At 37.4% G+C, this 23,356-nt stretch overlaps 1 protein-coding gene across 7 annotated transcripts in view; it reads left to right on the top strand.

Annotated features, from left to right (window-relative positions):
• The window catches only part of DYM (dymeclin), a 382,159-nt gene that overhangs the window by 197,703 nt on the left and 161,100 nt on the right, over window positions 1-23,356 (top strand). For 4 of the 7 annotated variants that reach the window (XM_021092897.1, XM_021092933.1, XM_021092904.1 and 1 more), the window contains exon 14: window positions 9,221-9,385. The exons of the other annotated variants lie outside the window; for them this stretch is intronic. In XM_021092897.1, coding sequence (XP_020948556.1) covers window positions 9,221-9,385 — 165 coding nt within the window. The remainder of the gene's footprint in view (window positions 1-9,220; window positions 9,386-23,356) is intronic. 7 annotated transcript variants of the gene reach the window in all.

The following is a 23,356-nucleotide window of genomic DNA, read 5'->3' as shown; positions in this document are numbered from 1 at the left end:
TGTCTTAGCTGCTTAGAAATTTACCTTGTTATAAGGAACAGTTTTCTAATTATTAGACTTACTTGTCTATGGAATGAGATTGTCAAATTAGAGGGTTCCCTTTTGTTTAAACATGTGCAGTAAGAGCAATATATGCACAACTTACAAGGGTAGAAGTACTGTCTGTTGTGGGTAGAAGTTTGGATAAAACAACGTTCTGATAGATGCAAACTATTACATTTAGAATGAATAAACAATGAGGTCCTACCATATGGCACAGGGAATTATATCCAGTCTCTTGGGATAGACCTTGATGGAAGATAGTATAAGAAAGGTAATGTGTATATGTATGACTGGGTCACTTTGCTGTACGTCGGAAATTGGCACAACGTTGTAAATTAACTATAATTTAAAAAATTTTTAAAAACAAAAACAAAAAACCTCCCAGGCCCTCTCTACCTTGTGACTGTGAAATTACAGATCCGCACGCAGGCATCCTCGTTTTCCAGCCCCATCCACTAAAAAAACTCATTATCTCATTCATGTCAAAGCCCTGTTAAAGTTTGTTAATATCTCTTTCAGTTGAAATATCAAATGTTTTTATTCAGTTATGTAGTGAAGAATGTAAATTAGTCCATAATGTTATGAAATACTTGAGAATTTGAGATTGTAGTTCTTCTAGGCGTTCATTTCTCAGTTCAGATGTCATTCCGTTGGTGAAGTCTTTCCAACAATCCAGATTAGCCCCTCCAGCCCCTCTCCCACCACCCTTTTTCCCATTTTCTTTTTTTATTACCTGAAATTTTCTTGTTTTTTTTTTAACTCATGTACTCTCAATCTTCCTTTATTCTAATGTATGTTCTGGGAATTTAGAGCCCTGTGCATGAAATGTCCATATTCCTGTATTCTTGCCATCCGCATCAGCTTTTTTTAAAAAAACAATAGTCAAAAATTGGTGTTTCATTGTTGAAATTTTGTTTTTTGAATCACTTGTGAGAGTAAATTATTTTCAAATGTTTATTGCTTATCTATTTTATGAATTACCAGCATGTGCCCTTTGTTTATTTATCGGTCATGTTTCTCATCTTTTCATTTATTAACTTTTAAAGATGTTTTTATAGACACAAGGAGAAATTGTCTACCTTGTGTTATAAATATACGTGTTACCTTTTAATTTCAGTGATTTTTTTTTTTTTTGCTGTTTTGAATGTTGAAGTTGAATCGACTAATCCTTTTTCTTATAGCCACATCTCCCACATGCCTCTTTTATTCTTTTGGTCCTTAATTGCATTCACCTCTAATGATGTGGATTTAGTTTGATTTTTCATATAAGATATATGTCTGTTTTTCTTTTCAAATATGTTAATGGTTTTTCCAAACATATCAAAAAAAAAAGTCCCTCTCCCTTCCAAGGTTTAAATTCAACCTTTATCACATATCAAATTCTATTTTTTGCTTTTTTTGGCTGTTAGGTTTATTCATATGCCTATTTTTCTTTTCTTTTTTTTTTTTTTTTTTTTTTGGTTTTTAAGGCTGTACCTGTGGCATATGGAAGTTCCTGGGCTGGGGTCCAGACGGAACTGCAACTGCCGGCCTATGCCACAGCCACAGCTACCCAGGATCCGAACCACATCTGCAACCTACACCACAGCTATGGGGCAACAGTGGATTCTTTTTTTTTTTTTTTGGTCTTTTTTGCCATTTCTTGGGCCGCTCCTGCGGCATATGGAGGTTCCCAGGCTAGGGGTCTAATCGGAGCTGTTGACACCAGCCTACGCCAGAGCCACAGCAACTCGGGATCCGAGCCGCGTCTGCAACCTACACCACAGCTCACGGCAACGCCAGATCATTAACCCACTGAGCAAGGGCAGGGACCGAACCCGCAACCTCATGGTTCCTAGTCGGATTCGTTAACCACTGCGCCACGACGGGAACTCCATGGATTCTTAATCCACTGAGCAAGACCAGGGATCAAACCTGCATCCTCATGGATACTGGTTGAGTTCGTAACCTGCAGAGCACAACGGGAACCCCTATTTTTCTTTTAATAATTTTTCCCCACTTTTATCATTTTAGATTTATGTATTTAAATAACATGTGCTTATATTCCTCCTAATTACTATTATTCTTTTTCAAAGTTCTCTTGGTTCTTTCACCTGTTTCTTTTTCTCTGCAGGAGCTCAGTACTTGCACTTCATGACTGGGGTGTAGGGATGATATAAGTGGGCTTTAGGTGTCCTGTGAAGATCTTGAAATTTTATATAAAATTATGTGTGTATATGACAGTACATTTTTCTCTAAGGAGTTACATATCTTTTATTGGCTTTTAAGGTGGATGCTTAAATTTAGGAATCACTGAGAGTTACGTTGTCAAAATCAGATATTCCTATTGAGATTTTTGAATCTGTGGAGGATAATATCATTCTTTATGCAATTTTGTTTTCCCATCCAGAAGCATACTGGTGTCTCTTCATTTAGTGCGGATTTCTTTTATGTACCATAGTAAGTCTTTGTAATTTTCTTTATATAGTTCCTAAACATTTATTATTAATTTTCCTGTATTTTAAACCTAGTGAATCTGCTGACCAGCATTTTTGAAAGAAAGAAATGGAAAGAGGGAGAGGGTGAGAAAAAAAGAAAGACGGAGGTTGGAAAGCGATACACAAAACATCCTAGGTAGTCCCTAAAGTTTGACATGCTTCTGGTAATCTCATTTTATTCTGTAATTTTATTGTCAATGTATTATAAAACACATTATTAGAAAGCCTGACCCTGGGGTCTTTTTTAAGCATCACTCTCTTGCTTGTGGTTTTGGGGATCTTTTACAGACTGCAGTGTTGTTCTAGGACAGAACCTTTCCCTCCTTTGCTTTGGTGAGGCATAACCATATCAGGTAACATTCTGGAACTCTACATTGCATAATCTTGGACATTTTCATATAAGAAGGCACTAAGGAGATTTTATTTTTTATGAAAAAGCAACTCTTAAGTAACAGTGACTGTTTTTTATGGGATAGCTCCAGACCGCATTTGCTTACTTCCCACGCTCTAGTTTTTCTGATGTCCTAGAAGCTTTAAGTACAGAGGTCAGAATGACATTTTAGGGCTCTCCATCTGAATTCCATAATCTTAAAATGGATACTATTCACCATATCAAAAAGGCTAGTTCTATTTTCTTTATTTTCTAGATTAAAAATATATTCACTTTTTGATATATTAATATTTTATTCATTTTAAACAACTTTTATCTTGAAGTTGCAGTCTGAAAAAAATGGTATAAAGATTTCTTTTTTAACCTTTAACTCAGATGCCCAAGATGCTAAAATTTCACCATATTTGCTGTATCGTGTGTCCTATTTTTTTCTGAAACGTTTGAGAATAGGCTTATAACAAAAAAAAGAATAAGCTTATAGACATGATGTACCTTTAGCACCAAGAACTTTAGTGTGTATTTCTTAAAAATAAAAAGGCATTCCTCAGAATTAGGAAATATTGAGAAAATATTTGTGTCTAATCTACAGGCACTCAAATTTGGTCATTTGCCCCACTGATTTCCTTTCTAGGAAAAAAAATGCCTTTTTACTCCCCTAGTCTAGGATCCAATCCCAGAATCATGTACTGCATTTAGTTTGCCCTCTTCAGTCTCCTTTAATCCAGAACCGTGCCTTGATTTTTTCATCTTTCAGAATTTAAAAAATACAGACTTCTGCTTTTTTCAAGAATGCCCCTCAATTTGGATTTGCCTGATGATTCTGTGAGATTAGACTTAAACTCTGCTATGATCATTTCAGGAGACATGTGATGTCTATTTTATTGGTGATAATATTCACTGTGATCACTTGTTTAAGGTGATGGTTGATTTTTTTTTTTTTTTGTCTTTTTTGCCTTTTCTAGGGCTGCTCCCCCTGAATATGGAGGTTCCCAGGCTAGGGGTCGAATCGGAGCTGTAGCCACCAGCCTACGCCAGAACCACAGCAGCGCGGGAACTGAGCTGCGTCTGCAACCTACACCACAGCTCATGGCAACACCAGATCCTTAACCCACTGAGCAAGGGCAGGGGCCAAACCCGCAACCTCGTGGTTCCCAGTCAGATCCGTTAAGCACTGCGCCACGATGGGAACTCCGGTGGTTCATATTTTTAAAGAGCACAATTTTTATGTTAAGATTTTGTTTTCCTTTGGTGGAATGAGTCCTAGAGACCTTTCTAGGACTCAGTAAAAATATCTGTTTAATTGTAAGCCTTAAAAACTTTTTTCTAAGCTCCACCTTACCTTGGACATTATCAGCTTCTTAAGACTCTTATCTGGGAGAATCAGGCAGGAAAAAGACTTGGAGAGCTTCCAGAGCAGATGGGTCCTCAGCCTGAATATTTGTTTATAGGGGTTAGGAAGCCTCTGCACCTGATCGTGACAGAATTGTTGGTGGATCCCATGGGGTAGAATTCTATCATTACTAATTGATAAGACAGCTAACATGTCACTTATTTTCTTTATTCTGCAATTTTATCATTTGTTAAATGGGGATTGTGATACCTGTTTTTAATTACCACAGTGAAATATGGGGACAAAATAATAGATCAATAAATGTGAAACTTTTTTTTTCACAACCCTCCTTCATATATTTATGGCGGAAAAGCACAGAAAAGCTGTTGATTATTGTTCATCTATGTACCGATGGCCGACACAGAGATCTCCAGTGCATTTTTCCAGGAGGTCTGTCCTTGACTTGTTTCTATTCAGTGCTCCTATTAATAACTTTCTTAGAAGAAATTATGAAAGATGTTCTTAGTTTTGTAGATGACAAAGTCAGAGAATTCATATTCAAAATTATCTTGAAATACTAGAATTAAAGCCAGGTACTGCAAGATGACATTTCCTAAAATAAGTTCCAAAGATCAGTTGTAAAATAGAGGATTGAAAAGATGAACTTAATATGAGCAACTGCAGAAAACCTAATTTAAACCTATAGTCATCAAAAAGAGGTTATACTATTCCATTCAAAGAAGGTAATAGTAAAATTATCACTGTTTTAAGAATATTTAAAAACTAGGGTATATCTAGAAAAAGGTAACCAAGATCTTGATCTTTTTGTCACAGCGAGATTTCAGTTAAATACCATATAACTGTTTTTCGGTAATGATTAGAAGATATTCTTTTGTGTAAAATGCTGAAGTAAATGCAACATTACATCTTTTTATCCATTTTCATATTGGCACCTTTTGAAAAGTTTTATTAATTTTATGTAGATGAAATACTTTTAAAATAATTTCATAATTAAAGTCTTATTCAGCAACCAATAAATATTATTTATCCAGTAGATACTCATAAAGATTAGTTAATAATGACAATATAATTAAAAACCAGTTTTCTGTGCCTTCATTTATATTTAAGGAATACAGCTGAATTCAAAATAACAATTTCAAGGTCTAGGTCTTACTGAATTTCTGAATTTATTTTTTACCATTATCGCAGTTGCTGTGGAAATATAAAGACAGTCTTCATAATGGAATTGTAAATGGTTAAAAGGTAATTATTTAAAGCTACTTGTATTGGTTTTTGTTCACTTCTTGTTATTTTGTAAGCTAAAGGTATGGAACCAAAGGATTTTTTACATAATGAAGATAAATTTCTCACATGTCTGCGAGTCACCTGGTCTGTTTCCATTCAATCTCTTAAGTATTAGTAAAGCATATTTCAAGATGATTAAATTAAGAGGAAGAACCTTCTGGATTTGAGCGCCTCTGCAGCCTACACCACAGCTCACAGCTCACGGCAATGCTGGATCTCAACCCACTGAACGAGGCCAGGGATCGAACCCACCTGCATCCTCATGGATACTAGTTGGGTCTGTTACTGCTGAGCCACAATGAGAACTCTGTATGGTCTATTTTTGAACTCTTTTGTAGTATTATTTTTCCTTAAAATCTTTGATCAACTTGGCATTTAAGAGATGAGGCAGAGAGTCAGCTATATTTTTTTCTAGTTATCTACCCTATTACCCCAAGACTATTTATTGCATAACTTACCTGGTTTTTCTGTTTTAAAGTAACACCTTTATCTTATACTAGGTCTGTCTCCTACTTCAGTCTATTCTGGTGTACTTTCCACTCATGCGCGCTACCAAATTGTTTCTGATGATGTCACTTTAGAGGTTTTTTATACCTGGTAGATATAGTCCCATCTTTTAACTCTAGTTTTTCAGAATTTCCTGGCTCTTCTTAAATGTTTAATTTCCCTATGAACCTTAGAATTAACGTGTCTAGTTTCTAAAAAATCGTACTGATGTTTTTGAGGATATTAATCTTTAACATATGAACATTCAGTGACTTTACACTCCTAGAATTTCCTAAGAAATTTTTTTTCCATTATACCAAGTCTAAAATTTTTCCTTACTACTATTTTAAAGATTTCTTCATAACATATTTACTCATAACTTTTTGATTTATTCTTGGATACTCCATCATCTTTTGGTGTCATTGTAATGGACTCATTGTATTTTTAAAAACTGATCGTTTTTGAATAGAGGAAGTCTATTAATTTTGAGCCCACTCTTTTTATCATATTCATGTATTGTTTGTAATAGATTTTTAATTCATGTCCCTTGTCCTCAACCCACACTGTGTGTGTGTGTGTGTGTGTGTGTGTGTGTGTGTGTGTGTGTGTGTGTTTAGGGCTGCACCTGCAACATATGGAAGATCCTAGGCTAGGGGTCAAATCAGAGCTGCAGCTGCTGGCCTACAGCACAGCCACAGCAACGCCAGATTCTTAACCCACTGAGCAAGGCCAGGGATCAAACCTGCATCTTCATGGATACTAGTCAGGTTTTGTTAATGCTGAACCATGATGGGAACTCCTCCCACACTCTTTATTTAGCTAACTTGCATTCTTCCTTAAGATGTCAGCTTCAAGATGACTTTGTAAGAGCCCTTTCTCAACCTCCAAATCTCAAGATCCCCATTGTACTCCTCTTAGCTTTCTGTACTTCTCCTTAGAGTGCTTGCTGCAGCTTGAAGTTTGAAATTATACACTTTTGGTGGGATTTTGTTGTTGTCTTAACATTTGTCTTTCCCTCTATCTTGTAAACTCTGTGTGGGTAAGAAATGTGTGTATTTTCTTCCTCTACCTACCTTCAGTGTGGAGCACTGAGCACTGTTCCTACATGCAGTAGACAGTAGATACTGCTTGACTGATTCTTGATTGATTAGTTGGTTGAATGTGTGATTGGATTGTCCATTTGTGGAAATTTACCTATTTCTAATTTTTCAGTCTCTTACTATTATTTTGAGTTCCACCACACTTTAAAAATCACCTCCTGGGGAGTTCCCTTGTGGTGCAGTGGATTAAGTATCTAGCATTGTCACTACAAAAGCTTGGGTTGCTGCTGTGGTGTGGGTTTGAACCCTGTCTAGGGAACTTCTGTATGCCACAGGCATGGACAAAAAGAAAACAAAAAAAAAAAAAAAGAAAGAAAAAACACTTGTTGCCTTCTTGGGAACTTGATCTACTTTTGTTAAGGTTTATCAGACATGATTCTCAAAGACAAATAGTCTAGGCATATCAGTTGATGTGTTCACTGTTTGATTAATTAACCATGTCAGATTGAATGGGTATTTTCCTCTTTCAAACTTGTTATTTTTAAGTGGACAGAAATGTGATACAAGTAAAATTGCTCTGAAAATGATAATACTAGTAAATTCTTATTATTATAGTTTTTTTTTTTTAATATCGCTTCAAAATTTGGGAGTAATTTAGAGTTTGTACTTCCATGTTGCAGTTAGTGGAATTGAAGCTTAGAGAGATCAAGTACCATAAAGCTGCTAGTGACTGGGCTGGATCTAGATTTCCAAGTTTTCTGACTTTTAATTCTGTATTCCCTCTACCATGGCATCACCCACATTGCTGTGGAAGTGTTACCTTTCTTCCAGGAATAAATTTGTAATACTGTCGGAAGAAAATGCCTCATTTTACTTTGCTCTACCAAGGCAAATTTCATATGGTTAATGAATGACAACATACTTTGAGACGTTTCCCCTTGTCAATATATCTCTTTTCTTCCTTGAGGAAAAGACTTTTTCTTTAAGAATAGTTTTAGATTCCCAGCAAAAGCGAGCAGATAATACGGAGAATTCCCATCAAACGCCTGCCTGACCCCATACTCAGCCTCCCCCACTATCATCATTCTGCACCAGAGGGGATACATTTGTTACAATTGATGAACCTGTCTTGCCACATCATTATCACTCAGTCTGTATTTTACATTAGGTTTCACTCATGGTGTTGTACATAATGTGAGTCTGAACAAATGTACAATGCCATGTAGCCACCATTATGGTATCATAATCGAATAGTTTCACTGCCCTCAAAATCCCCAGTGCTCTGAATACTCATCCCTGCCTCCCCTTAACCCCTGGCAACCACTGGTCTTTTTACTGTCTGCATAGTTTTGCTTTTTCTAGCATGTCATAGAGTTGGAATCACACATGATGTCATCTTTTCAGGTTGGCTTCTTTCACTCAGGAATATGCATGTAAGGTTCCTCCATGTCTATTCATGCTTCATAACACATTTCTTTTTTAGTGCAAATAACATTCCACCATCTGGATATACCACAGTTTATTTATCCATTTACATACCAAAGGGCATTCTAATAGTTTCCAAGTTTTAGCAATTATCAGAAAAGCTGATATGAATATCCATGTACAGGTTTTTGTGTGGACATAAATTTTCAGCTCATTGGGATAAATACCAAGAAAGATGATTGCTGGATTGTGTGGTAAGAGTATGTTTAGTTTTGTAAGAAAACTAAAACTCCTCCAAAGTGGTTGTAACATTTTGCATTTCCATCAGCAATAAGTGGGAATTTCTATTATTCTACATCCTTCTCAGCATTCGGTGTTGTCAGTATTCTGGATTTTGGCCATTCTTATACATGTGTAGTGGTATCTCATTGCTGTCTTAACTTGTATTTTCTTAATAACATATGATGTGGAGCATATGAAACATATGCTTATTTGCCATCTATATAACTCCTTTGATGAGGTCTACCTAGGTCTTTTGTCCATTTTTCAAAACCAGGTTGTTCATTTTCTTTTTTCATCTTTTTAATGTTCTCTTTTACAGTTTTTTTCTTGGGCACTATCTAGTGAAAATAGAGAGAAAGCTTTGAGGTCATTGAGAATGATTTACCTTTTCAAAGGAAAACTTCTCTCTTTCTGTTTTTCTTCTTTTACCTTTGTCTTTCAGTTATACCTGCCGCCACTTGCGGAGATATGTTTATGTGTTGGACAAACTGTATTTCCCCCACTCTCACTGTTCTACGCTTCAGCATTGCTTCTCGACCCTCAGTGACAATGGAGAGGAACTCTTGTCTTTAACTTGCTCTCACATTCTCAGATCCTATGCTTCCAGGTTATTAACCTCTGCTGTCCATTTACTGCATGCTGCATGCTATATGTGACTGATAATTGCATGTTTTAATGGGACACCTGTCAATGAAATGATTAAGGAGCAAATTTATATTTGACATGATACTAAATAATTCTTTAAAATAATGGCTGGGTTTTTTTTTTTTTTTAACAAAATGGCCTCAAGTGTACTTTGTTATGTTTCATGGGAGAGAGAAAAGCTTTCAGCCACACTGCTGTCATGTAAACTTGACAGAACTTTTTTATACTTTGTTTCATTTGGAAATCTTTTGGTTTAATTTACAGTAGTTGGGAGGGCTCTGTCTGATTTTTATATGAAATGTCTCTACCATTCCTATTAATTACATATGAATTTTGAATTCTCTTTCTTGCTCTACACACACAGCTGGAAGCTGGCTGTGAAACTTTACCCATGTTTGATAGAGGCACATTCAGCTGAGCAGATTCTGTATAATAAGAAGGTAGAACTTATTCTTTGGGGTTTTGTATTTCTTTCTTTCTTTACATGTGGAAGAGTTATGAAACAGCAAATTGCAGTGTGTCATGGATGAATCTAGATTAAACATCAAGGATGGTGGGAGTAGTAAGAGACAAGCCATCAACCTCAAGTGTCAGAGAACATCACTGCCTGTTGTTTAGTGTGTATCATGCACCAGGATGGAGGGGCAGTATGACATGACTGCTTTGTACTTGCAGTTGATATTTTTAACACACATTTTCTGTAAGTCAGAGGTGTCTCACACCGGCATTATACTGTTAGCCAGCTATGATATTTGAGGACAGTATCTTCACTGCTAATTGATTAAGAGGAAGAAGAACAACAACGAAAAAACTCCATGACCGCCTTCTAGAAAAGAGCAAGCATTTAGAGTTAAAATAGATCTTGCCAGGTAAAGAAGCGTAAAAAAGCTTCAGACTACACAGCATATCTAAGAAAACACTGCTTATTAGGAGTTGAAGACAGTATGGTGTCTAAGGTGACAGAGCTTTTTCTTGGTAGCAGAAAAACTTCAGACTCTAATAATGTTGGTCAGACTCTTATTAACAACATTTTTAGGAAGTGGAAGAATTTAGGGATAGAAAAGCAAATGAAAATAGAATGAATTGGAGTTCCCGTCATGGTGCATTGGAAACGAATACGACTAGGAATCATGAGGTTGCGGGTTCGACCCCTGGCCTTGCTCAGTGGGTTAAGGATCTGCTGTTGCCGTGAGCTGTGGTGTAGGTCCCCGATGTGGCTTGGATCTTGCGTGGCTGTGGCGTAGGCCGGCAGCTGTAGCTCCAATTTGACCCCTAGCCTGGGAACCTCCATATGCCACAAGCACAGCCCTAAAAAAGCAAAATAAATAAATAAATAAATAAAAAACAAAGAGGAAAAAGAAAAAGGAAATAGAATGAACTCTTGCGTATATAATACAGAAGAATTTATTAAACTAAAGCCAGTGACTTTCAACTGGCTTATATTAAGTGAGTGAATATCAGGTAAGTGAATATTCTTTGGGCCTGGAGACAGAACTTGTCTGGTTTCAAGGAACAGAGAGAGCAGCTGCTAATCATTGACCCTCTTAATTGGGCAGCATAAATGGTCTTGGCCTTGTTTACTAGTGTATTAGTTAGGGTTCTTCAGAGAAACAGAACTGATTGGATATGTGGAGGAGGGGGAGAGAGAGATTAAGATTGATTTTAGGGCATTGGCTTTGGTGATTATAGAAACAAGTCTGAAATCTGTAGGACAGGTGGAAATTCAGGTGGTGATGTTGCAATCTTAAATGCTCAATCCATAGGGCAGGCCAGCAGACTGGACACTCAGGCAGGATTTTTATCTTCTAGTCTTGAGACAGAATTCTGTCTTCCTCAAGAAACTTCAGGCTTTACTGTGAAGGCCTTCACCCACATTACAGAGGGTAATCTGCTTTTCTTATTATAATGTTCATCGCACACACGAATACCTTCACAGCAACATCTAGATGAGTGTTTGAGCAAACAGCTGGCCACTGTAGCCTAGCCAAGTTGGCACATAAAGTTCCCATCAGACTATGCTGCTTGTTTTTCCTTTGTGTGTCTTCATGTGCATCACACCGGTCTTACCAGACTGTGAGCCTCCTAGTCTTATTCCTCATCTGTCTCACTCCTTATATGTCGTATAGCACCTCATGCCTGGGGTGCTGTTCGTTAACACTAGTTGTGGCAGGTTTTACCATTTGCCACCTGTGACAGGGCACCCCTGTACCTTGGAGTTACACCCTTCTACTGTGCAGGAACAGGTAGGAGAGGGTCAACTGGGAAAATAAGAGGAAATGGAAGGAAAAGGACCAGGGAGATGAAGTAGAGAGCAACAGGAATAATCAGTTGAGAGGGGGCAAGACAAAGCTACCATATGGCAGAATTAAATCCACTCAGTTTCTGAGTCACTGTAGCATTTCTTGCTCACTTTCCACTTCCTCTCTCAGCGTCTTTGCTCAAAGGATGCTGAGCAGAGGATCCACGCAGCCTGTCCCCACTCTGGGTCCTTTCTTGTCCCCAGGAAATTGTTCAGTACTCTCAGCTGAGGTTTAAGACATTAACCCTCAATACAAAGCCTTGTTCAGGGCTGGAAAGCCTCTAGGACGCATTGGTAAGGAAATACTAGGCCCCAGTAGGCCCTGGGTAAGGAAACATTCTGATTCCAGGAAAAGTTACAGCATTTTCAAAATGCTGCCCCCTTGCAAGCCTGTCCCTCTCTGCCAGTCTCCCATCTCCTCTTCTCTTATAACAGCTTTTGCAACAGCGCTGTATGCTGCCTCCTGGCCTCCAAATGTCCACTTTTTCTGAACAACAAAGAAGAAATGTAGTGGTTGGGGATATGGGGTCTGGAGCTGAGCGTGCCCCCTGCCCCCTGCTTCACGTCCCCTCTGCCACTTGTAGCTGAAACAGTGGGCAGGAGACACTTCCATACTGGACAGACCTCAGAATGTGGGCAGGCCTTGCATAAAAGGAGATATCTGATCACTTTTGCAGCATGTTTATCTGCAAGTGACTAAACACAGTGACACATGGTCAAGTGTGATCTAGTCCCTGCAGCTGAAAATTTTTCTTTCAATAAAACCACGTTACATGGAAACCACGCTGCATGTTTGAAAGGAGCAATCACAGACTCACTTCACAACCTCAGAGAGCATTTGGTTATGTGGAATATTTAAAATGGATGCAGATTGTCACATGTTAAGTCTTCCTGCCAGTTACTTTCATATATTGGTCTGGCTCTGCTTGGGAGAAACACACAAATGTATAAACTTTGCTGCTTATGAAAACCCTTCAGGTTTTTAAACAGCTGTCATGACTCCCCTTAATCGTTTTTCTTTAGCTTCAGTAGCCTGATCATTCCTGAAACAGATGATTTTTAGGTTTATTCAGCCGCCTTATCTTCCTGGGTGATTATATTTGTCAGCACCCATCACCACATTTTGGTATCCAGAAATGGATGTATTATTTCAGTTATACTTTATAATTTTGGCCTTTAGAAATCAAAACTATATAAATTATAAATTGAACTATAGTTATAAATTATACTCTGTTAATTTGTCCTAAGACAAACCACACTGACTTTTTTTTTTTTTTGACTGCGCCCGCAGCATGTGAAAGTTTACAAGCCAGGGATCGAACCCATACCATAGCAGTGACCCAGGCCACTGCAATGACAAATGCTGGATCCTAACCTGCAGCACCATAAGGGAACTCCCCACACTGACTTTTTAAAGCAGGCACATCTTGGCTCATGTAAAATTCCGAGATCTTTTTCACAGGAACTTAATTTTTGAACCTAATTGCAGGGCTTTACATTTATTCTTACTTTAATGTATTGATTTTGTCCTGTCTTTCTCTGAATGAAGCTATAAGCTTTTCAGACTTGGTAGACTTGGTAGCTTTTCCCATCCTCACAAGTCTTGAGATCAACTTTCAGAGTACTAACCTAAGAGTCGACATCTATAGAAATCAAATTTAGAATTTTGAGTGAGCATTTGAGAATTTTAATTAATCACTAGTAATTACAAGTAAACTATATCCTATCAACTCAATGGGATATTTTGCAGCTATTAAAAATATTTTAAGACAAAATGAGTAGAAATATGGAAAACATTTGATGTATTGCTAAGTGAAAAAAGAATATAAAGTTATATGCTGTTGTCAGTACAACTGTATAAATTATATGTCAGGGACAAAAACTAGACAGTGTTTAAAAGTATTCGTGGAATATTAGTAAAATATATGTGACATTGCTTTTCAAAATAAGCTTATTTTTTAGCCTTTTTAAAAAAAAATCCTGCAAATTTAAATTGTAAAGTTTCTTCTTTCCCTTTTCTGTGCCCTTTCTCCACTGCCCCAAGTAAAATCTATGTTTTAGGCTTTTCTTTTTTTCCCCTCACTACAGCAATAATGCCATTTTTTTTTTAGTTGGGTAAGACCTGCAGTGGTTTATGGGAATAGATTGGATTTCCCTGATCTGTGATCACAGAAAATTTCTCCCACAGCTTATAGTTTTTACAGCTTTTTTACAGATTTCTCTTTTTTTCTTTTTAACTGAATGGGTTTATAATTGTAATCACAACATTCAGTCATTTCTCTATCTAACCTGTAGTACTTTAAAATTTAGGAATGCTTTTACCCATTTGGTATGTCTTTTATATTGTGGTTTAAAAAAAAATCACATCTGGTACCATTTTATTGCTTTGAAAGGACTGCATCTTCAGTCTAAATCTAAGGTAATATTCTAATGGGTTTCCTCAAAAGAGGTTTTGAAAATTACTAGAACAGTCTTGTCATAGCGTATATACCACGCACTAAACGTATAATGAGTAAATATTTGAAGCCATAGTAATAATTTTTCATGCATATGAGACTGCCTTAATAATTCTGTTGTGGCTGTGCGCTTTATTGATTTTTGTGCCACTCTGTGGCATGAAATGAAATGTATTATCCCACTTAAACCATTATGGTTTCCTTTTGAATTACATATTCACTACTTGATCTTGTCATCAGGCTTATCCCATTTTCTGTAATGTGATGTTCAGTCTTACGATTTACTGCTTTAGTACTCAGTGCCGTAGAAATCAAAACAGGACAGGTAAATTCAGGTCAGAAAAGCTGGGAGGAATAAACAATAGGCAGTTCAATTTTTTTTTTTTTTTAAATCGCTATTCTAAATGAGTATGTTTTCTGATTTGGGGGCTTGGGGTTTTCCATTTCTTCTCAAGAATTGCAGGAATGAATCATTGCTACGTATTCCAGAGAAGAGGGGAGGGGAAGGCTTGACAACCCAGGCACCATCTTTGCTTGGTCTCAGAGCTGAGGTGTATGTGGACAGCTTGGCCCCATGCCCCTCCCTTCGCTTCTGTGATCACATGCCTCCCGGCTCTCTTCCCACCATTTTGTCCTTTCTTTTTAGGCTCTTTGTATTATGTATTTATTTATTTATGTCTTTTTTTTGGGGGGGGGCCCATACCCATGGCATATGGAGGTTCCTGGGCTAGGGATCGAATCGGAGCTGCAGCCGCTGGCCTACACCACAGCCACAGCAATGCCAGGTCCGAGCCGCGTCTGCAACTATACCGCAGTTCAAGGCAATGCCAGATCCTTAACCCACTGAGCGAGGCCAGGGATCGAACCCGTGTCCTCATGGATGCTACTCGGGTTTGTTAATCACTGAGCCATGATGGAACTCCCCTGGGCTCTTTTTTAAAATATTAGAATTTTTAAAGGCTTGATCCTGAGATCCTCCTCTCATTTCACTTAAACTCTTACCTTGGGCATTTTAATCTATTTCTGTGCCTACATGTCATCCAAGTGCCAATACTTCTCAAATTGATAACTCCAGCTGCAGTTCTGAGCTCCCATCCCATACTGTCAGCTGTCTTCATGCTAACATCACCATTCACACCTCTCACATGTCCCATCTCCCAGGTGAACTCTTAACTTTTTCTTTTAGTCTACTCGTCTCAGTAAGTGCTGTCTCCACCTGTCAAGTTACTTATGACCATCACATGAAACTCTTCATTCCCTCACCCCCTACATCCATCCTCACCCCATTCATTTCATTTCTGTATCCAAAACGTAAACAGAATCTACCTCCTTTTTTCTGCCCCCCACTGCCAGCTACTCTAGCTCCAACTGTCTTCTCTTACACCCAGACTGAGATGTATTTAGTTTCTCCTCTTCCGCTTTCATCTCTCCCATTCCATCCCTAATTCCTCATCTAGCAAGCATCTTCAGATACTCTTAAATCCAATCATGACCCTTCACTGGGTTCCCTTTGCCCTTAGGATGGTACATCCTTTAGCCACAGTAATTCTTTTGTAGGATTTGTTGACCCCATGTCCATCTTTAGACTTTTTACATGCTCATTCCTATCCTCATTCTGTTCTTACCTCAACTCCCTATATCTCTTACACTTCTTACTTCCTCAAACAAATTTTCCCTTATCCCTTATCCTCAAATCCATTGTTATACTTAATACTGCCTTTTCTCTCACATTATCATTCTTTCTCTCTCTGTCTCTCTCAGAGTAGAGTATAAGCGCCATGAGGGCAGAAGATATGTGCTTTTTTATCCACCATACTCCAGCACCTAATATGATACTTAGGTATGCAATAGGTGCTTCATATTTGCTGAGAATGGATGATTTTGGTTTATTGCAATTAACTTTTTGCAGACTTGCTCAATCTAATAATGACCACTTTTTCAGAGATTACTTGGCTAGAGGCAGTGAGATGACAATCCTATTGTAATGGTACTCCATCTTCAAAATGGCATTCAAGGTAACATCTTTAGATAATGAAGTATTGTCAGAGTTTCTGCAGATATGCAGATGTGCCAAGGAAAGACTCCTTAATTCTTCCTGAATATGTGAAATTGCATTGCTTTTTTTCTCCTAAATATTTTAACAGGTTTTCTACTTTTTGGATTTATATGGTAAACCATGACCTTCAAAGCAATACCAACATAGTTTGAAAGTCGGTTTATAAAAATGCAAAAATAACATTTTTCCCCAATGGCTCTAGCTAAGCAGAAAAAACTTGGAGCAGTAAAATTATTTTACATTAAATTTTCCTTCTCAAAATTCAACCATAATACTACACGTCATAATAATACAAAGCATTTCAAATAATTTGAAGCTAGAATAGTTCTTACAAACTCTACCACCCTCCCACCCGAAAAGTTTTCCTTTGAAATAAATCAATTATGGATGCTGGTAGCTGTAAAAGTAGTAACAGAATGAAGTTTCAGAAATATAGGTAAGAAGTAAAAAAAAAAAAAAAAAAAAATCACTCTGTGTATTAAAAATTCTATTTAACTTCTTTTTTCATTCAGAATTGCTTAATAGAGAGGCAAATGTATCCATTATACTGTACCCAGTCGGAAACATTTAGGAAAATGTTTTCAGTGTTACTTATAAGAACATTGATAAGATTTGTTAAAGATCAACTGTAACATTAAAAACCCTGGTCAAAATAAATTGTTATACTCCCCTGCCACGGTGATCTCTGTTAAAATGTCCACAGGTCATGCTGTGCAATTTATTGTCCGAAAGGAAGAAGTTTAGATTAAATCAGTAAAATATAACAAAAGATGCTTTTTTTTTTGGCCTGCACACAGCCAGGGATCGAACCTGCTCTGCAGATGCAGCCTGCGCCAGCTGTGGCAACACTGGATCCTTAACCCACTGCGCCACAACGGAACTTCCAAAAAAATACTTATTAACTAAGTAAAAAAAAATTTAGGAGTTCCCGTCGTGGCGCAGTGGTTAACGAATCCGGCTAGGAACCATGAGGTTGTGGGTTCGGTCCCTGCCCTTGCTCAGTGGGTTAATGATCTGGCGTTGCCGTGAGCTGTGGTGTAGGTTGTAGACGCAGCTCGGATCCTGCGTTGCTGTGGCTCTGGCGTAGGCTGGTGGCTACAGCTGAGATTCGACCCCTAGCCTGGGAACCTCCATATGCCGCAGGAGCGGCCCAAGAAATAACTAAAAAGACAAAAAAAAAAACAAAAAAAAATTTAAATTGGTAAGTTGGACTTAATAAAAATTAAAATTCTCTGCTCTTCCAAGGACTATAAGAAAACTGATTAGAAGAAAATATTCAATGTACCTATATGTAAAAACACTTCTAAAAAAAGATATAAAAATGCCTAGTAAAAAAGAAAAATTATGAGTTACAGATAAGTAAAAGTTTCGTCTGAGAAGGATGCAATGAAAATTTTGGCATGTGGAAACGAAATAAGAAAGATGATACAGTAAGGAGGGAAGGATTGGGAGTTTGGGGTTAGCAGATGCAAACTATGACATATAGGATGGATTGACAACAAGGTCCTACTCTACAGCACAGGGAACTATATATAAAATTGTATCGCATTGGTTTAATCTTGATATCCTGAGATAAACCATAGTGGAAAAGAATGTATATGTATGTATAACTGCATTACTTTGCTGTACAGCAGAAATTGACACGACACTGTAAATCAGCTGTACTTGCATTTTTAAAAATTTTAATAAAAAATGTGAAAATGAAGAAAGAAATGATAGAATCTTAGGAAAAAACAATATGAAATTCATATTTGATCCCCCAGAATGGTAACAGATCTTATTTGCCACCAAATGCCCATTGGCAAAGGAGGCACTCAGGTCTTAGTTGATGTACCTCTGGTGCGTAGGTGTAACTAGAGTTTCTGAAAATGAACACTCGAAGCCACAAAATTAAAATTTCTCATGCAGTTTAGACTATGTATGGAGCATTTGGAGTGGATACAAAATTCCCCAAGTGGGATGCTCTTTCCCTGGGGCTGCCATTTGCAGGGAATTTCATGTACATATTCAGACATGCGGGCTTGCATAACTGCTTATTATAGAAATATTCTTGGTTACTAAATGTCTAACAGACTTAAACATACAGAGTTTCCCGTATATGGAAGAAAAGTGATTTCACCCATTCTCCATGCCTTGGCACGTCATGATGCCAGCCTTACATTTATTTGACTTCTAGAATTAAAATAGGCAGTGATGTAAATCAGAAGTTACTGTTTCACCTACTGGCACTAAGTAACTAAATCATCATACTCATGATGCGAAAGGTAAATCCTTTTCAATTTGGCCACAGAGTGGGAATGACATTTATTCTAATCTTATCCGTCTAAGTTAGATTGACAACAAAATGATTTATTTCCATCTTACAAAAGGTGAGGAATTAGAGGAGAATATAGAGAAGTTAAATGGTTTGGCACAGATCACACAATAAGCTTGAAGTAGACTCCAACTCTCTAGAGATCAAAGTTTCATCTTACTGAATGTCACGGTATTGTCAAGTGAGATAAATGCCGCTCACTGTGCAACTGCTTAATGAGCTATTCTCCAACTTTTAAAAAATTTTAGGTTTTGAGATTTTTTAAATTTCAGTTCAATCCTGTTTTATTTTAAATCTGTTACATTTTAAATCTCCATCTTAAAGCATTGAGCTGCAATGAGAATTGAAGAGTTACTGCCTTTCTGAGGCATTTTTCCATGTGCGTTCTTACATTATGGATCTTAAACTTGAATCAGATATGTTTCAAGAGGTTGATTGTTTTGCAAAACAATTCTGTAAACTAGCTCTCTGCAAGAGACCATTCATTAAAAATTAATTTCGAAATGAACTTTAGATGTACTGTATAGATATTCTAAAGGCTATGTGTTAGAGCATACATACAAAATATTTTCTTTGCCCTGTAGTGGTGATAATAGCTACTGTTTATTGAACTTTCTTACTCTAATGGACAGTGTTCTAATTATTAATTACTTTTATTTTAATCCTCAAAGCAACTCCGTGAGGTAGTTAATATCATCATCATCATCATCATCTTTTTTTAGGTAAGGAAACTGATGCACAGACTAGTTTAATACCTTGCAAGAAGATGGTAAAGCCAGTATTGAGACTGAAATATTCTAGCCATAGGGAGCTACACTTTTAGCATCAAACTGCCTCCCAAGAAACTTTTTACTAGTAGTATGATTTTATTAAGTAACTTTGCCCTTGAAATCATTTCAGCCCATTTTAAGAGCCCAGTACAAATTTGATATTATTTGATGATTATACATTTTAAATTATTTGTGTTTAGGAGTTCTTGCTGTGGCACAACAGGATCAGCAGTGTCTCTGGAGCTCTGGGATGCAGGTTCAATCCCCTTCTCCACACAGTGGATTAGGGATCCGGCTTTGCCACAGCTGTGGTGTAGGTCGCAACTGCGACTTGGGTCTGATCCCTGGCCCAAGAACTCCATATACTGTGAGGCGGCCAAGAAAGAAATAAAATAAAATAAACTATTTGTATTTAAATTCTTATACTTCTCTGCCCACTCAAAATTTCACTTGGGGATAGTTTATACAACTGGCTAAATTTCAAAATTACACCATAGACTATAGAAACAGAACTGTATTTCTTGTTCCTGTAAATTCTGTAGGTACTATTTAGTCTGGTTTCTACTCTCTAAACATGCAGTGCCTCCTGTTATTCAAAGCTACTAATCCTAAATTTCATAGTGTTGTATCCCAGATGACTAAGTTTGGCCTTAATTTTTGCTATAGTTTTGATTTCTTTTTTCTTCACAGAGTAATAGTAGATTCAAGCTGTTCTCAAAAGGTTTTTAACCCATTTTCACAAAGCAAGCATTTATAGGCAGATTTTCAAGGTAACCCAAAGGATATATTTTACATTTTACTTACCACTGGGGGAAGAAAAAGTAAGAGCAATTAGCAACTGAATGTAATTTCCAGGAGTGACTAAAGGTCTCGTTTCTCCTCTAATGAACAATTGTGTCATCCTTCTAACTGAATAAACAAGCAGAAGCTTTCTGGGGGATTTAAAATTATAGTTACTATCCATGTATGTACATTTTTTTATCCAGGTGACATTTAGACAAACTTTAAAATGTTTGTTATTTTAAGTTTATTCTTGGTGTATCTGATGTTGATTCAGTTAATCCTTTTCCTTTGTGCATTTATTCTCAAGTAGCACACACTAGAAGCCAGTAGGAAGCTCCAGTCCCCTATTGCTCAGGGCAGTAGAAGTTTATTGTATGGTCTCTACATCATGGCACACAGTGGTTGTGGCCACACTGGGAATCTGCGCAAAGAGTGGTTGTGTCTGGTTGGAGTGAGTCCACCTTTTAGGATTTATATAATGTCCTTCAGCCCTAAACTTCCCCAAGCATGTTTGAACATAGGGATGCAACAACATATAATAGTATTTTAGTATCATTTCTGTAAAATATTAGAAAGTAAAAGAAATGTTGGCAAATTAATCTAAAACCAGTGCATACGTAGCTGCAGGTAATTTTACTTCTGAGTATGCAGTAAAAATAGTATATTTGGGGAGTATTTTTCATAGTTTAGCAAATCGTAAAGTAGCCTCTGGATTGCTCTTACTGGTCAGGTAGAGAGCATCATTGTGGATTAACAGGTCCATAAAACCCAACGTTCTGTTGACTTTGTAATTCTTGCTATTTTCTTGTTTTGAATAACAGTATATTACTGTAGCAGGCAAGACATGGAGGTGATATGTTGTGATAGTCTAGTTTAAAGAAAAGAGCTCAAGAACCACTTCCTTTTTTTTTTTTTTTTTTTTTTTTCTTTTTTTTTGGTCTTTGTGCCTTTTCTAGGGCCGCTCCTGGGGCATATGGAGGTTCCCAGGCTTGGGGTCAAATCGGAGCTGTTGCCGCCGGCCTACACCACAGCCACAGCAACGCGGGATCCGAGCTGCATCTGCGAGCTACACCACAGCTCATGGCAACGCCGGGTCCTTAACCCACTGAGCAAGGCCAGGGATCAAAGGCGCAACCTCATGGTTCCTAGCCGGATTCATTAACCATTGCGCCACGACGGGAACTCCAAGAACCACTTCCTTGATTTCTGTGCCTGGCACTAAGCAGCAAATGCAACCCAGGCTACCAATTTGCATGACTCTTGGTGTGATGATGATAAGAGTTTGTGGTATTTCCTGTTACCATAGTTTAAAGAAATTGTATTTCACTCTTGCTGTCTGGTTTTCTAGTCCCTCCCTTCCTCTTTTGAATCTAATAATGATAATAGAACCTGTTTATACAGCAAATCTATATACATTAATAACTTGTGGTTTCACTGAAAGATGATCCAGTTGAGCTAGAACCATGATGAAAACTAAGAGGCATCAGTTGCAAATTTGTGAATGTAACTCATGTACGCATCTTCTCCTTAAGTGAGATCAAAGTCAGTTTGGCTTTAATTGGCACTGCTTTTTACAACTAAGATGGTAGTGGTTCTGTTCTGCTGTCATGGGAATATTACCCCAAACAGTAAAAAGAACTCTTAAAATTATTGTTTTGTTAACTAACTCAGCCCTGGTGTATTTGTATTCTTGGATTTGAATTTGTTGGCATGGGGCTTAAATCACTGCTCTCTATGTACTGAGGAATGTATATACCTGTATGAGTCAGAAATGAATCTGACTAGGAACTATGAGGTTGCTGGTTCAAACCTTGGCCTCGCTCAGTGGGTTAAGGATCCGGTGTTGCGGTGAGCTGTGGTGTAGTTTGCAGATGCTGCTCGGATCTGGCATTGCTGTGGCTCTGGCATAGGCTGGCAGCAGCAGCTCCTGATTAGACCCCTAGCCTGGGAACCTTCATATACCATGGGTGTGGCCCTACAAAGACAAAAAAAAAAAAGAATTAAAAAGACTAAGTAGTCTTCTCATAGGGTAATGTGGCCTTATTTGTTTATAGCATGTGGAAATTTAACATGCCTCCCCATAACCAAAACCATAGAACTAACTTTCCCAATACGTGTTGCATTCTTTTGCATAATGAAGCTATATGTATTATCGTGTTATTCCTAATCTGGTTCTGGGGAGTGCATTCTCTGTTTTTGTATATTTAGAGAAGCTGATTTTCCCTCTTACATAATCAAATGGTGTTTCTTCTGATGACTTATACTTGTATAAATGCAGTAGTTATTTCCTTGCCTATTAATATTTGTTATTCAAATATTTTTCTGAGGTGAGTTTAGTTTTCATTTTATTATTTTTAGATATGTTATCATTAAAAATATCTTTCTGGTGCCATCCTGTTTCAGCTTTGAATTTTAATTCATTGTTGTTTTAAATAAGCCATCATGTTCCAAAATTACAGCATTGGGAGTTCTTTTGTGGCTCAGCATTGTCAGCAACATGGCTCAGATCATTGCTAAGTATCTGGCATTGTCACTGCAACAGCTTGGGTCGCTGCTATGATGTGGGTTCAGTCCCTGGCCTAGGAACTTCCACATGCAGTAGGTGTGGCCAAGAAAGAATTACAGTGTTATCTAGAACTAATTATCTTCCTTTTTGAATGTAAAATCCCCCTGAAAAAAACATAAAATGCAAATGAAGTTTTTTTCATATATTAGTTCATTAGACTGGCTCACTTAATATCACTTTGGCTTAAAAGAGCTGGATTTCTGTGGGATGTTTTGTTTTTCTGATTTTTCTCTGTAGCAGATATCTCTGTCCTTATTGTCAGTGAGGACAAACAGAGTTTGGGCAAGTTGTAGCTGAGAGAAGCACAGTAAAACCAGTGTTGCAATTCACCCATTTCCCTCCCAAGACGTATCATAATACTCTAATTTTGTGTTACCAATGCATGTGGTCTTTTTGACAATCAAATCCACATATGACTGTTTGCCTTGTATCCCCTAAATGCAATGGTTGTATTTATGATTTTTTTACCAATCCAATCTAGGTTCCTCTAGATTATGCATTCTCTTTGGTTAATAGATATAGGCTTCTCTAAAAGCCCTACTTTTAAGTTGTAAAGTTTGTCAAGGTTCACATTCTCTTTGATGTAAGAGAATATGGTGAACTTCACAGTAGTGTAATAACAAAAACATCTCAAATTTGAATCTGATGGATTCAGCCCCTAAATAGGACAGGTGGGTAGAAGGGTGATC

Source organism: Sus scrofa, chromosome 1 (genome assembly GCF_000003025.6).
Source record: "Sus scrofa isolate TJ Tabasco breed Duroc chromosome 1, Sscrofa11.1, whole genome shotgun sequence".
Taxonomy (NCBI): domain Eukaryota; kingdom Metazoa; phylum Chordata; class Mammalia; order Artiodactyla; family Suidae; genus Sus; species Sus scrofa.
This window is presented reverse-complemented; position numbering and strand designations above follow the sequence as displayed.